This window comes from Anas acuta, chromosome 22 (assembly GCF_963932015.1).
Source record: "Anas acuta chromosome 22, bAnaAcu1.1, whole genome shotgun sequence".
In the NCBI taxonomy this organism is placed as follows: domain Eukaryota; kingdom Metazoa; phylum Chordata; class Aves; order Anseriformes; family Anatidae; genus Anas; species Anas acuta.
The window spans coordinates 5,864,621-5,879,028 of NC_089000.1; the positions used below are offsets into that span (position 1 = coordinate 5,864,621).

Consider the following 14,408-nt stretch of genomic DNA (forward strand, 5'->3'; position numbering starts at 1 on the left):
TTTTCCCCGGTGAGCACAGATCCCACGAGGATTTTCACTGCCCTCAGCATCCATGTCCCCAGTACAGAAATCTCAGTGAGCACTAACCAACCTGCATTTTTTTGCTGCTGTCACCGAGAGGCTTATTTATGCCTGAAATTTGTCTCGTAACACAATAGTTGAAAGAGTAAAAGCAATGAATTCGGGTATTACCAGTAAAATTATGCTTGACTCTCTTACCTATCAAAAAGAAATAAATATTTTGCAATCAGCTAGCCTCATTCCAGTACAGCTGTTTCCACAGTTGGAAAATGAACCGCTAGAACTACACTAGGGAAGAAAAGGAATTATTTTCACCGCCCTAATCAATACCACCTACAGGAAAACCCAGCACAGGCCAGGCTTTAATGCAGCAGCTTGACGGATGAAGAAGGACAGACAAAGATTACAAACCCTCTACGTGCCAAAAAAGTAGATCAAAAGGGGCAAGAAACTGAATTAACTCAATAGTTTCAACGTGATGAAGAGATAAGCCACAGATTCTGAGACAGGATGCAGTCAGGATTATTTAAGTATTGTCATCTGCATGAATCAGTACTTGCAGCTCAGTGCCATCCTAGGGACTGACGTCTCTGCTCAGATTCCAAGTCTGAGGTCAACTCAGAACAAGTTTCAGCCTCCACGAATGCAGACAAAGCTTCTCCTACGTGCTGAGGTAGCTGCAGACAAACCTGTCTACCCTCCTGCCAGCGTGCCTTCACCTGGAGGGTCCCTGCCCGTCAGCACCAAACACGCATCTGATGGAACATTTAATTAAATGCTGTTTCATTTCGAGTGGGGAGACACTTCACAGTGGCCCTGTGGCAGCCCTAGCATTTTACAAACCCTTTCAGTTCTGTAGCACAAGGCACTCGCACACTCCTCAAACTGTGGCAGCAGTTGCAAACGTGCAGCTGCCTCTCCTACAAGACCAGCACTGCGTTCAGTTCTCCTCTCAAGAACTAACATGGTAGCGCTCGGAGCTGAACTAAGATGTGCCAAGCGAGAAACGTACTGGCACCAAACTGCAGTGTGTTACAGGGATCTGCATATGGGCTGAAGAGAAACCCTTCAAAATACCCAAGGTACAGCTCCGCAGGCTGTCACAACACTTGCCACTCTCCAGCCTTCCTTCTGACGTGCTCCTCAAGCTCCTCGCCCTGCCTGACACATCGGCTAGAAGGGAGATTTCCCTGTCCCCCACTACACATCTTTGGTGACCACATATCTATATGCAGTGCCAATAAATCCAAGCTGTGATCCTCACTTCACCCTATGTTTCCACTCCCTCAAAGAATGGCTAGAGGAACATTAGCAACACGAAAAGACTTCACTGGAGACGGTGCCATTTTGTGCACTACAAGATTTAAGGCTGAGGGGACCCTTTCACAGGTTAAAATAAGAGCAACTGGAGAACTCCCATATTTCAAAATGGACACTCTGCCTGTTAACATTCCCTCTGCTTATCCTCTCCCCCCACTTACAATAAATTGCCGCAGTGACAAACAAAATCCTCACTATTACAAAGTGCTGAAGCTCACTGGAGCTTCTGTGAGAAGCTGAGTAGCGTGTTCCTTCACTCCTTTGCTACTGAGCATCCTCTTGCGTTTCATAAAAATATTGTTATTGATATCCATTTTATTTGCTATTGCAGAAAAAGCATTAAGCAGTGAAGACAACTGGCGAGAAGCCAAAATGAGGATAAAACAATGACAATAAAACAATCTAACGCGGAGGGAGGAGAACCCCTGATGTAGCCGAGGCTGCGTGTTTTGAAGGCATACATTCAACCAAGTTACTAGGCCGTGAACACTAGCTTCCTTTACTTGTAATTGCCTGGACTTTGTAATTAGGGTTCATTCAAACAAGCTGTAACACCAGAAAAAAAATCCATCTAGCAGATGCGATTAATAGCCTGTTCCAGGAAAACCAAGTCCCCAGGCAAAGTGAAATGCAGCTCCACTGACATCGCGCACAGCCATTTTCCAAGGCCAGTGCATCAATTTACTCCGTAATTTCTCTCCCATGCACACGTTCCCTGGTGCAGGAGCTCAGCCTTGGAGCTATAGCAAGGGGCGAGAGTGTTTACAAGCTAAGTGAGCTCTTTGCAGAGCCTGCTTCCTCCTGGTGACATTGCCACAGGTAAAAACATGGGACAAATATTTAAAGAGCTAGCAAATAATGAGATAAACCTGCAATACAGGATTTCAGAAGCTGGAAAGACCCAACAAAGTAATTTGGAGTGACAGAACGGAAACAAGATGCATTCAAAAATAAATCTTTTTTTGGTCTTTCACTTTTTACAACTGTACTTCTGAGGTACGCTAAGAGTTTATGCAGAGAAGTTGTGGAAAGAGGACAGTGATTAGGAACAGGGCAGGGAGGAAGGACATTTTTTACCTATATAAAAATAGCTGATTTTGTAGGGGAAAGTTACTACTTCTACAGAGATGAGCATTTGTAAAGAACAAAAAATAGCCCAGGTAAGCCGTCCACTTGGGATGTACGGTTTGCATTACATTTGCTTTTATCTGTTGCTCCAGTTTGGTTTTGCAAAGTCAACACCATTAAGAAAAATCACGGATAATTATCTTGCATTGAAGGACAAAACAACAGAACAGTCGTTTGTAAAGGACCTGCACATGCAGGATACACCAAAGGCTCTTCTCCCCAACACGAGACACACCCAGAGTCTTTCTGAAGTAAGAAAATACCCAACATTAAAAAAAAAACCACAAACACCAGCAAAATGTTCTCAAACTTACCTCAGACGTGTGGAGAGCAAGGCGGGAGAAATGTCCACGATGGCGATGGAGGTGACTGGGACACCTGGGGCCTGTCACAGCAACACAGCCTGCACTGAGCCCACAGAACAAGCCAAGGGGCTGCTGCCTCAGGAAAAAGGGGACACTACTCGGGGTCTGGGGGGACCCAGCCCCAGCCTGAGGGACACCCAGCTCCTTTGTGGCCTAGGGACACCACCAGGAGGTCACAGGGCGACATTTCCCTCAGGCTCTCGCTTCCCTCCACAGGCAGCCAGCCAGAGCTGCCCTGAGGAAAGAGATGAGCCTCTCTGAGGCTCCTCCACCACCTTTTTGTCATCCTTCTCCCCCTCACAGCAGGGCACAGCTCCTGCCTGCGTGCCACCATGCTGAGGGCTCGCAGCGCCTTCTGGAACCTTCCAGGCCTGGGCCCAGGTGTGGTTTGTCAGGTCCTCACAGCCCCAGCTGCGAGCAGGGCACCACCCTGTGAGGAAAAATCCCCTCCCCAGCACCAAAGTGTCTCACCTGGCGTAGATAAAGCTCCCAAAATACCACTTTTACACCTCCCATGCTGCACCTCAGGTCAGACCTCTAAATACAAGGAGCTTTAGGACTGGTTTCTTGCCGCCTGTGCTATGCCCCAATTCAGACCTCTAAGCACAAAGAGCTTTAGGGCCCAGGCAAAAATCCTGCTAGGTGCCGGGCTGGGAATAACACATTCAGTTTAATATTTGGGCATAAACCAGGCTTAATCTCAGGCTTTGAGAGGAGACAGGCAAATAAGCTCGCTGCTCCACCGAGGGCCGGACGTGCCACAGGACAGGCGGGTGTGCCCTCCTCAGGCTCCCAGCCATTTTGATGGCTGTAAACAAAGTGTTCCAAACATTCAGTGCATTCATTTCCGCCGTCATCAAAAGTAAAGGAAAACTAAGAACTTAATCACTTGCCTAGAGTGCAGATTTTGCTGCTGTTTACTAGAGTGATTACAGCAAACCAAATATTTAATAGTGCATATACATGTGAAAAGCTGCTCTGCTTTCCCTCCCCTTGCTCTCCTTTCCGCCTCCTGCTACTACTGCCTAAAACAAATTCACTTTAACATCTTCAGGGACCAAACCCAATGCATAGAAACTCCTACAAAGAACAGAAATCTCACGCCAGGCAACACAACAAGCTACCTTTTTTCCCATGTTCAAAGAACAGAACAATCAAATTCCCAAACAAAACACCAGCTTCACCTTTTCTCCTCAGACTAAACGAATATATGTTGTAAAAAGCTACCCACGGCCTAGACAGGACTGAAACGTCACTGCCCATGTTACTTTTTACAGCTGACGTGACTTTAGAATGAAGTCTGGTAATGTACCTGTAACACAGCCATGTGATGGACGGCTCTCTAGCCTTGTAATGCCAAGGCATCATTAACACAAGACCAACACTGCAATAGGAACTTTATCGTTCAATTTATGCAGTAATAAAAATCCTCTTTGGCCTTGTCCCTGTAGGGTTCAACATTTCAAGGCTGGAAACTCAACAACCTGTAGCAACGGAGGGCAGCCTCAGCACATTCGAGTTCTATGTTAAGTACAAGAAATTAAAAAAAGAAATAAATAAAATATGTCGAAATAAATACCATGGCACATGTTCAAGCCGGGCTTAGAGAAAGCACTTTCAGAAGCTATTTCCAGTAGACAGAATTGACCTTCCCCTTACAAAATGCCACAGGGTATAAATAGAGCAGACTCTTGAAATATGCAGCTCCAAACTCCTTTGCAATTTGTCTGCAACTGCTCCGTCTGCTTCAAGCGCGCTCAAACAACAGGGCACTCTTTTCTTACCACACTGAGAGCACTCATTAGCTTGAACTGGAGTCAGGACACCTCACTATTTCTGAAAAATCATTTAGCAAACACAAAGGAGGAACAGATCCAGAACGCAGCCTTACTGTCTCCCTTCTGACCAAACATTTATTCTGTGAAGATACTCACCACCTCTCTCTGCAGCAGCACGACGTTTTCCTAAGCTTTGGAGACACCGATTATCACGAACTGCAAATATGGAACACCCAAACAGCTAGCTCATACAAACACATTATAATCCTTGATAGACAGAGGGCAGGGAGCCATTACAAACGTACACAAACACAGAAGTGTATGCAATTTGAAAGCAAATTTTAGCTTTTCAGCAAGCAATGAATAGACAATGAGTTATTGTGCACCCTCCTCCCCACAATTATCATTGCTTTGGAATGCATCTGTCATGAGCCCCGTATCAGTCATGTTCAAGATTTCACTGGCACAAAGTAACATCTCTTAGAAAATAAGAGGCAGGAAAAATTTCAGCTACTGGATCATCTGTAGCATACTATTAATTTAATTTGAAGGTTAACCCTCATGAGTCAAAAGGGCTCATTTTCCAACACCTTTGGTTCATAAGCAAAATTAAAGGAAAATGACAGCATCTAAGCTGTTTGAATAGAGTAGAACTGAATATCCTGTTCTTCTACCCTTCACTGGTTGATGCAGTGAGAGCTTCTCCACACACTTCATTTTAACTACTTGTTTGTGCTCAAACAGATCAGTGGCTGCAACGTATTACCACTGTACACAAAAACCCCCTGAAGTCATGACAACCAAAACATCCTTACACATTCATTCTTTTCAATTTGACTTCTCAACTTAAGGGAAAAAAATGCTGAAGTAGCACAGTATGGCCCTAGAGCATAAATGAGCCTCGGGTAGGCAAAATATACTCCAAAGCTGGACATGATGTTGGTGTGCTGTGTACTGTATATTAAAAATGAAATAACCTCACAGAAGGAAAAGTAAAGCCAAGAAAGAGACGAGACAAGCTTTGAAACCGAGAAGATGGCCGTGCCAGCATCCCATATTGCCCAGATGAAAATACTCTTCTTCCCACTAACAACAATCAACAGACACATTTCGCTTGCAGGCAAAACCTGGCTGCTGTAGTGTAGCTTGGTTTTATTTATGTCCACAAATATTTCAAAAAAATTACAAAATACTCAAATGGAGAGAACACAGAAGTCACGATTTCTGGGTTTCTACTCTGTTTACACTGTGTTATCCCATGGCAAACTACTCATATATACATTAAGCTTCAAGATATATATAAATGTAGCAGTCAGAATGTACACTCTGCTTTAACGGTGCAGTGAAACAAGCTCAACCATGACGACATAGAACAAGAGAGACGTTTCAAAAACACTAAAGCAAAATTAAAAAATAAACTTTTAAAACCGAGGAAAAACAAGAGAGATCTCTTAAAGAAAATCAAAAGGTCTGGGTTGTTTTTAACAGGGCATCGAACAGCAAGATGGCTTCAAAAGCCACTGCAAGTAAAGTTGTAGTTAATCGTAAGTCTAAAATGGAAGAATTTCAGTGCTTATTGGCTGAATGATGCAAAAAAAAATTCCCCAAAATATTGGAATATTTATCTGGAAACAAATAAGTGAGATCGATGAATAGCTTTTGAACTCAGATTGCAAAGCAACGCTTCATTTGGAAAAAAAATACAGAGAGAAGAGGGAGGAGTAGAAGGAATTTGCAAATTTTTCTTAAGAATAACGATAGCTAAAAATAACAGCAGAAGAAAAGATTCAGAAGAAATGGCTGAATGCCTCCAACCTCCCAAATTCCACACGGTAAAAACAGGGAGGGGAGAATTATCTGAAATATGCCTAATTGGACCTTTAAAATCAACCAAGGTGTGCTTTCTGCTGAGCAGACCCATCTTACTGGCTGCTCCCCTTAGCAAAAGTTAAAAACGTTATTCAGAAGAAAACTAGTTCCTAATTCACCTGATCACTGCAGACACCGACTAAAGGCATTGGCTGAAGACAACCTCACCATCCTTGGCTCTAGACTGACCTCGTGGCTTCCAAATGTCAGAAATGCTAGCTGTTCCTGCTAACGCCTTCAGAGAGTTCACACATAGCAGGTGGAACTGATTAAATGCTACTGCAGTTCCTGAGCACTGAGAAATCTGGAATGGAGAAAACAAAGGTCAGCATCAACGGATAAAATCCTCCTCTCCCTCTCTCTCTCGTATACTCTCGATTTAAATGGGCTTAGAATACCCTGATGCAAGGTTTTAATTTGTAAATTGATGTTACTATAATGCCCAACAATAACGTTTGGGCACTAACACCAGCTCTGGATCGAGACCCATGTGGTGGACAAAGCACCGTGCGTGCCATGCCTTCCTTCCATTAGAGCGTATGATTAACTACAATTTTATCAAACATGGCTCAGTACAGTCCTATGACACAACCATCACATTTAACAGTCTACGACGGCAGAGATAGAGTGCTCATGAGTTGAGAGAGGGAATGGGGGAAGTTATGCACCAGCAGAAAACATGGCCAACAGATTCAGATGTCCATTGGTTGCATCACCCTCTGCTCTGGAGAAAAAAAAAAAAAAAAAAAAAGTGGCAAAACAGTAAAAACCAAGCAAACAAAACCAAACAAAACCTTTCTGCCTAGACAGTAAGCAGAGCCGTCTCCAGAATAATGCTCACTGGCCTTCTGTGTGCTCCTCTCCTTTCACCATCCACATGGGAACTAGCCAACAGGAGTTATTCTGCATGGACCCGTAGGCTTGGGAGTCAGTAAATGTTACTGTCCATGTTTTTGATTAATGTTCATTAATAAGTTCCTGAGATACAGAAAACTGGCGGCAGTTAAAAAGTTTTTGCTTACAAAAAAAACAAAATTTCAACAGTCAGAGAAATGCAGACTGGTCTCTGCAAAACAACTTTAAGAACGCTGAGTTGCCTAGTCCTCTTTTCTTAAGAGTGTATCAAACACGAGAGGCCAGAAAGAGCAAATCCTCCAAAAATATGCACATGCATACAAAATTCTGGCTGTACTAGTTTGTGCCAAGGAGCATTTTAAAAAAGATTTTAGAACAGATTATTTCTTTGAACGTTTGCTTATCCTAGAAGGGATAATCTAAAACCAATGTAGTTAGACTACGTGTCAAAAAGGTAATAGGAAAGAGATTTATTATGGCCACACTGAAAATTAACCCTTGAAGTAGGCATCAAAAGGGTAAGCTGGTTCCAAGGGACACCTGTACTGCTGAGAAACCCAACTCAACAGAAATCACCTGCAGAACAGAGAGATGTAACACTAACAAAAACAAAAAACAAAAACCAAGAACAAAAACAGTCATTTGCAACATTATCCCTGCAACTCCCTTTAATGCTTATTGTTGATAGCAAACCAAATTTCAAGCTTTTACCCATTTGAAATTATTGATACCCATCGCTCCCTTTAATTAAAGGGATAACTATATATATTTTTTTATTAAAAAATCAACTCTGTATTCTGTCAATACCAGGTAGGAATTCACAACTTGTGATGTTACTGAAAATCAAGATAAACGTTTCTGGAGTTTTGTTTTGTTTTGTTTCTCCCCTCTACCCAAAAAAGTTATTTACAGACTTAAAAAGCCATGCTGCAGAACTGAGCTCTCTTTAAAATTATGAAGATTTCCTACAATGTATTAAAATAAAAGTAGATTTTTATTATTATAGCACTTGGATTCAGAGCTTGTTATGCCACCTACTTGCAATCCTTGTTTTTTTTTAAAATAGCTATAGATGCATTGAGTGTCTCTTCACGCACAGTGACTTGTGTTGTGAACCTGATTCTAGCACCTACTCAAAACAAACTAGTAAGAAAAAAAACAAGATTGCAGGAAGTTCTCTGAATATTCCACACAGTCCTGTATTTTCAATAGGCTTCTGAATACGTTGTCATGCAGGGAGACCCACACCAGTCTTGAGAAATCTTCTCTACAAATGAATGCTATGCTGATAAGTCTCTACTTGTTGGGTGGTTGTTTCTGCTTTAAATATATAAAGAAATCTTTATAAGATATTCTTTTCCTTTTGTAGCTCTTATTGTATGTAAAAATGTTCCACTCCTTCCCAAGGACTGGGGTTTCCATAGCCAGCATTACAAATAAATAATTTATTACAACTGTTTGTCGCCTTCTTTCTTCAGTCGACTGAAAAAGAAAGAAAACTCATTTTAACAAACGAAGGAGGTGTCATGACACTTCAGTGACAGCTTGTCTTCCTGCTAACCTCACCTGGCTGCCCTGAAGGGAACAGAGGTTGCAAGAGGACTTCTGAGCTTTCAGCACAAAATGAGAACCGCTGTAACAGCAGCGATAACACTGTCTGCTGTGGGAGGAAGCGATGACCTTTCGCTACCGAAGCGCTCCTTACATGTGAGCCAGATCACTAGTGCCAGCTCATCAAGCTTTGGCTTTATCTGCAGCTGCAAGTGAAATGTCAGTCAGCTTCAGGCAGGCTGGCTGCCCCCACGGCGCAAGGCCAGCAGGTAATTTTGGAGAGCAGAAGCAAGGACGGAAACATCAGAGCGAGGCAGTGCAGGGCAGGTATTTAATATGCTGTTTCCTATATTCTTACAGCCCACAGACATGCGGAATGACCTTTGCTAGGTGCTGAAGGCTTTTTCTTCTTAGCTGACATATCATTCAGTGGCCATTGCCCACCAGGAAATAAGGTGGTGTCAGATAAGGCAGGCCAAGAGAACCACTCTGCTATCGATACTACACAGCATTCTAGGCAGAAAGTACTCCTGTGATTCACCTCAGCATTCTCAGCTCTTAATCCAGGATTTTATTCACAGATTTCAACCTCCTTTTGCCTTTCATCATTTCTTAAAATTTAACAGATTTATGGAATTCCTCACCGCTTCCCACTCATAAAACTTTTACCCACCTTCCTCCTGCACTGCTCTCTAGAAGAAACAGCAATGTAGAGGCAGCAATCATACTAAAACCAGTCGGAGGTAATCCTGCAATAAATGACTCAACTGCTCAAGTATTGTGCCGATAATTTGGGCCTAGCTTTCAATCTGCCCTGTCATCTGTGCCAAATTAGGTTTTACTGCAGCTTCACAATCCTCCCCGCGTGCATCAGGACAATACCTCAGCACCCAGTAAGAGAGGAAGTAATTCAGGAAACAAAGAAAAAGAAGGAATGTGGAGAAATGTGAAGGAAGCCGTAGCACCTCTTAAGTCTCCAAAAGCCTTTGTGGCACCTCTCACCTGTAATAATCTTCCTGACTTGGTAGATGACCACCGTGCATGTGAGGATGCCCGTGCAACCACTGCTGCTCCATTGCCAGTCTTTGCAGCTCTGCTGACTGGGCGTGCATGGCCTGCAGTTGGTGGGCTGCTGACATCGGAGGTGGAATGGCACCTGGCAGATCCCGTGGGTAAGGGGTACCTGAAACAGAGAGAGCTGCATGCTTTCCAACGCTGTTTTTTGTTTTGTTTTGTTTTGTTTTTTGCTATGAGGTCTGCAGAGCTGTCCACCCTCTGCCCCCAAACCAACACACCAAAACAAAACCCAGCTTCAGGTTACAGCTCAACTCCAACTCCCCCTCCTAGGAAACGCTAAGACCCAGAGGAAAAGATGACAGTTCAGATCAAAGGGCAGCCTCCAAGAAGGACCATAAAATGCTCTCACCAAAGACTGGATGTCGGAGCATTTCATGCTCATGAGGTGGCTGTCCTAGCAATGGGTTGGGGATGGTCCCAGGCGGGTAGGGAAAGCGTGCCAAATGGGGTCCAGCTGCTAAAGGATCCACCAGCGGGTGAACAGGTCCTGCTGAACCTTTAGAAGAAGCAAAGAAAGAAAGCAATCAACTGCTTGGGGAACCAACACTCACTGTTGGGAGATCAAAAGCCCTGTTACCACTTGAGCAGGATCAGCATTTGGCCTAATTGGCGTGTAATTACCAGGAGCTTAGCTCCATCCAATTCGAAACCCACTTTTCTATCTTGAAGTGTTTGAAGTGACATCTGCTTGCCAAACAGTCTTAATTGTCACAGCAACAACACAGGGCTTTCAATTTCAACAACAAAAAGAAATCCACCAAGTGACAGGGAAAAAAAAGAAATCAAATAGAAAAACCACCTAAGCTCTCACTTTCAGACATTGCTGCTGCTGTCCCCATGCACACTGCAGCAGTGGCTGTGATCTGACCTGCTCAGACTAACAGAGGCAAATTGAGATGTTGCAGTGCAATCTGTTCAACACTGAAGACTAAAAAAAAAAAAAAAAAAAGTCTGCTCTTACTTTATTTGGTCTTGCAAGATCTCTCCCCTGTACAACTTTTTTTTTAGATTGCTTACTGTAACTGTATTTTCCCCATATGATCTGAGTGGTTTTTGGCTAACACCTTAGGCTATGTCACTGAAAAAACAATCTGCTCTTCAGTCTTTACCTCTCGGCCCCTTATTCTTCTCTCTACCTACCACTGAATTGTTTCAGAACAAATAACTGGGCAGTATCTAGACCTTCCTGCAAAGGGGTGTTAAATGACTTACCCAACAACAGGATCCTTCCAGAGACATGATCTATGACAAATTTCTGCTATCAAGGGGGTATAGAAACCTGCCTAAAACTGTGCCAGTCCATAATTTGCACAGTCCACAGCTGATGGCTTTAAGAAGGCTGATCCTCACGGCTATCATCTCCCACCTGTAACCCTCCCACCACTTCATCTCACAAGACACTGCTGATTGCCTTACTGTACAACTCAGCTTCTGCACCAGCACTCCAATTCCTTCCCTGCTCCAAAAAGCAGACGTCTCAGCCATGTTCAATGCATATGCTCCAAGGCAAAGCATGCTATATTTATTGCACAAGCAGTACGCTTGTACCCAGCTGCACCAGGAGCTGGGCTCCGAGTACTTGGACTTCCTTCACTTCCTTACTTGGCTGCTACTGCACCTGATGCCTTGCTTGCTATGTTCTCTCCAGTCTACTACCAGAAAACCAGAAAAATTCTGCTTAGTGCCAGACTCCTGGCATGCTCAGAGGAATAACCACATAGCTTACTTCAGAAATGAGCAAGGCACCAATTCATTTTTGACACCATTAAATACCTTGGGAAAAACTTCTCTACACATAAGTATGCACTGTAACTAAAAGAGGCCAACCCATAAATTTAGATGATTCTCCTGAAAATTGTGGCAGGCAATTTCAGATCAAATCAAGCTACATGGCTGGCATGTCAAATGGCTAGAGATGGAAGTCTCTTCTCACGGTGTTTTTAAAAGCTCCTAAATATCAAACCTTTTACAGTGGCCATGCAGTCTCCATGAAGACCATTGTACCATTACCATCAGTTACTTTATCACTGTGTTATTGCCCTGCACCCTTCCAAAAAACAATGGTTTGCATTTCAGGTATCACAACCTCACACTGTTCAAAAGTCACGTCATATTGAAAAACAAAATAAAAAGAGATTTTGTTACATGGAATTCCAGTTCTACTGCTCACGAGAGGTTCCTCGTGTGCCGGGGCTCACCTTGATGCAAAGGATCCTGCTGATGTAGGTGTAAATGCGAATGTATGTGTGAGTGTTGGTGATGGTGAGGCGTGACATTGAACATCTGGAGCCGTGCCAATGGGTCATTTGTCAGCGATGCCATCCGCTCGGCGTGTATTCTCTCTGCTGCCAGTCTGTCAGGGTAGCTCATTTCAGGCCGTAACTGTGGGCCTGCCAGTGCAAGTCTCTCTCTTTCCAGCGGGTTCAAACCCGGGTGGAAGGAAGCAAACGGGTGAGGTCCTGCCGTTGGGGGAATAGTCAGTGCACCGTGCCTGGCAAAATGCTCCATGGGGTTAGTTGCTGGGTGCAGTGCGTCGAGCTCTGGGGGCTTCACCTCAAAGCCAGGTTTCATCCTCTCTCTCAACTCCCTTTCCCGGATTTCTCGCTCCCGGATCTCCCGCTCTCGCAGCTCTCGTTCCCGGATGGTGGGGTCCACGTTGTAGAGGCCAGGCATGTGGTAGGCCAAAAGCGGATCGGTGGGGTTCAGGGGGACAAAGAAGGGATGATTACGGTTTGTTGGTGACATGACGTGAGGACGGGCGTACTCGCTCAGTGTTCGTAAAGCAGGTGTATCTGGACCAATGTAGGGTGGCACGGCAGCGATGGTTGTTGGTGGAGGTTCAAATGAAGGTCTCATGTGTGCTGGCCCACTGAGCTGAGACTCCCCAAGACGGCCTTCATGGGAGGAGCTGGACACCTTCTGCTGATTTTTAAAAAAAGGGATTTTTAGTTCAACACACCGGGCTTAAGAACACAAGCATGCACTTCCCTTGTTGTGCCTCAGGCTCCAGGAGGGGCTAAGTTCAGCCTGCTGAGCCTTCTGACTCCTGTTACGTGTGCTCACTCCACTGTGCTATGGAGAGGAAATGGGTTCTGTCTAGCTTTTAAGGCCATAAGATAGCTACTTTGGAGTGGCAGCCTCAAAGCTCACTAACTGCCTTACAGTTAGCAGAGAAGCACCTCAATGGTGCATGTCACAGCTCTGGGCAAAGGCTGCCTGCTACGTGCCACTGCAGACACCTGGTCCTGTTTGCAGCGTGTTCTTCCTCTGCTCTCCAAACCCACTTGTATCCCAAAACTTACTAAACCCAAGGAAACTCATCTCCACGATGTGCAGCACAACAAATTCCACGCCTTCTACGGGAATTCCTCTGCATCCTGCTCTCCCCACCTGTACAAGGGCAGCACAGCACTTCTGCGGAGGGCAATAAGCACAGTTTACCCATGCAGTTTTCCAAGGATTTGTATCCCCTAAATAAAGCCAGGTTCCCATACGTGACATATCCCTTAATGGACAGATGCTACATCCTCACTTTTATCATTCTACAGAGACACGCAGCTATGATTCACATCCCTGAAAAGCACTTGGGAAGATTGCAGCACCTTGTTTTCCAGCATCAGTAATGCATTACCAACCTCCCAATTCTGTGGGCCCAGATGTAATCATTCCTTTCCAACAGGCCACAAAAAAAAAAAAAAGGATTAGCTGCACTGGCTTTTTTATACTGAGACTGGAGTTTGGATCTTCCCAGGATAAAGAAGCGATGTGCCTTTAATCAAGTTTACTTCAAATTTAAAAAAGCTTTCAGATCCCTTTTCAGCAGACAGCAATCTCGTGCCTGCACTGTAAAGGTAGCAGAAGTTGCACAAAAGAATTCATTATATCTGCACATGCGGAGGGCTTGCTTCTCGTACCCCAACTCGCACTGCAGGTGATATATACGCTTGGCCCAGCTATGCCCAGCTGCACTGGCAAGAACGGATGGGGAGTAGAAACTCACCATTTCCTTTAAAGAGGAGAAAGTGACCATCCAGATCAGATCCTATCATGCCTACCCTCTCCAACAGCTTTTAACCACGACTAAACTTACCGCAGCCCTTTCTGCTTCTCTTTCCCGCTCCCGCTCTCTTTCTCTTTCCTTCTCCTTTTCTTTCTCTCTTTCCCGTTCTTCTCTTGCTTTCTGCTCTGCTTCCCTTTTGGCCTTTTCAATGGCCTCTTCTCGCTTCTTGGCCAGTTTGGATCCTGCCAGAGGCATGAAGTACAAATCTGTTCTTGAGCATGAGTTGTAGCCACGGTCCAGGTGCTTATAGAACCTGAGAGAAACAAAACGGGAAGAGTTTAACTCTGTCAAGGGTACAAGAATCTCAGGTTTAAGAGCCTCAACTCTGACAGAAGCTTATTTCTCACATGCATTTAAAATGTTTCTTCCACAGTGTAAACAGCC

At 44.3% G+C, this 14,408-nt stretch overlaps 1 protein-coding gene across 9 annotated transcripts in view; it reads right to left on the minus strand.

Annotated features, from left to right (window-relative positions):
• Window positions 1–5,726: 5,726 nt before the first annotated feature.
• The window catches only part of RERE (arginine-glutamic acid dipeptide repeats), a 222,667-nt gene continuing 213,985 nt past the window's right edge, over window positions 5,727–14,408 (minus strand). For 6 of the 9 annotated variants that reach the window (XM_068658416.1, XM_068658409.1, XM_068658410.1 and 3 more), the window contains 5 exons: window positions 14,055–14,277; window positions 12,163–12,886; window positions 10,314–10,460; window positions 9,890–10,085; window positions 5,727–8,818 (listed from right to left, as the gene is read on the minus strand). In XM_068658416.1, coding sequence (XP_068514517.1) covers window positions 8,785–8,818; window positions 9,890–10,085; window positions 10,314–10,460; window positions 12,163–12,886; window positions 14,055–14,277 — 1,324 coding nt within the window. In that variant the 3' untranslated portion in view covers window positions 5,727–8,784. The remainder of the gene's footprint in view (window positions 8,819–9,889; window positions 10,086–10,313; window positions 10,461–12,162; window positions 12,887–14,054; window positions 14,278–14,408) is intronic. The other 3 variants (XM_068658413.1, XM_068658414.1, XM_068658415.1) reach the window with 3 other exon arrangements.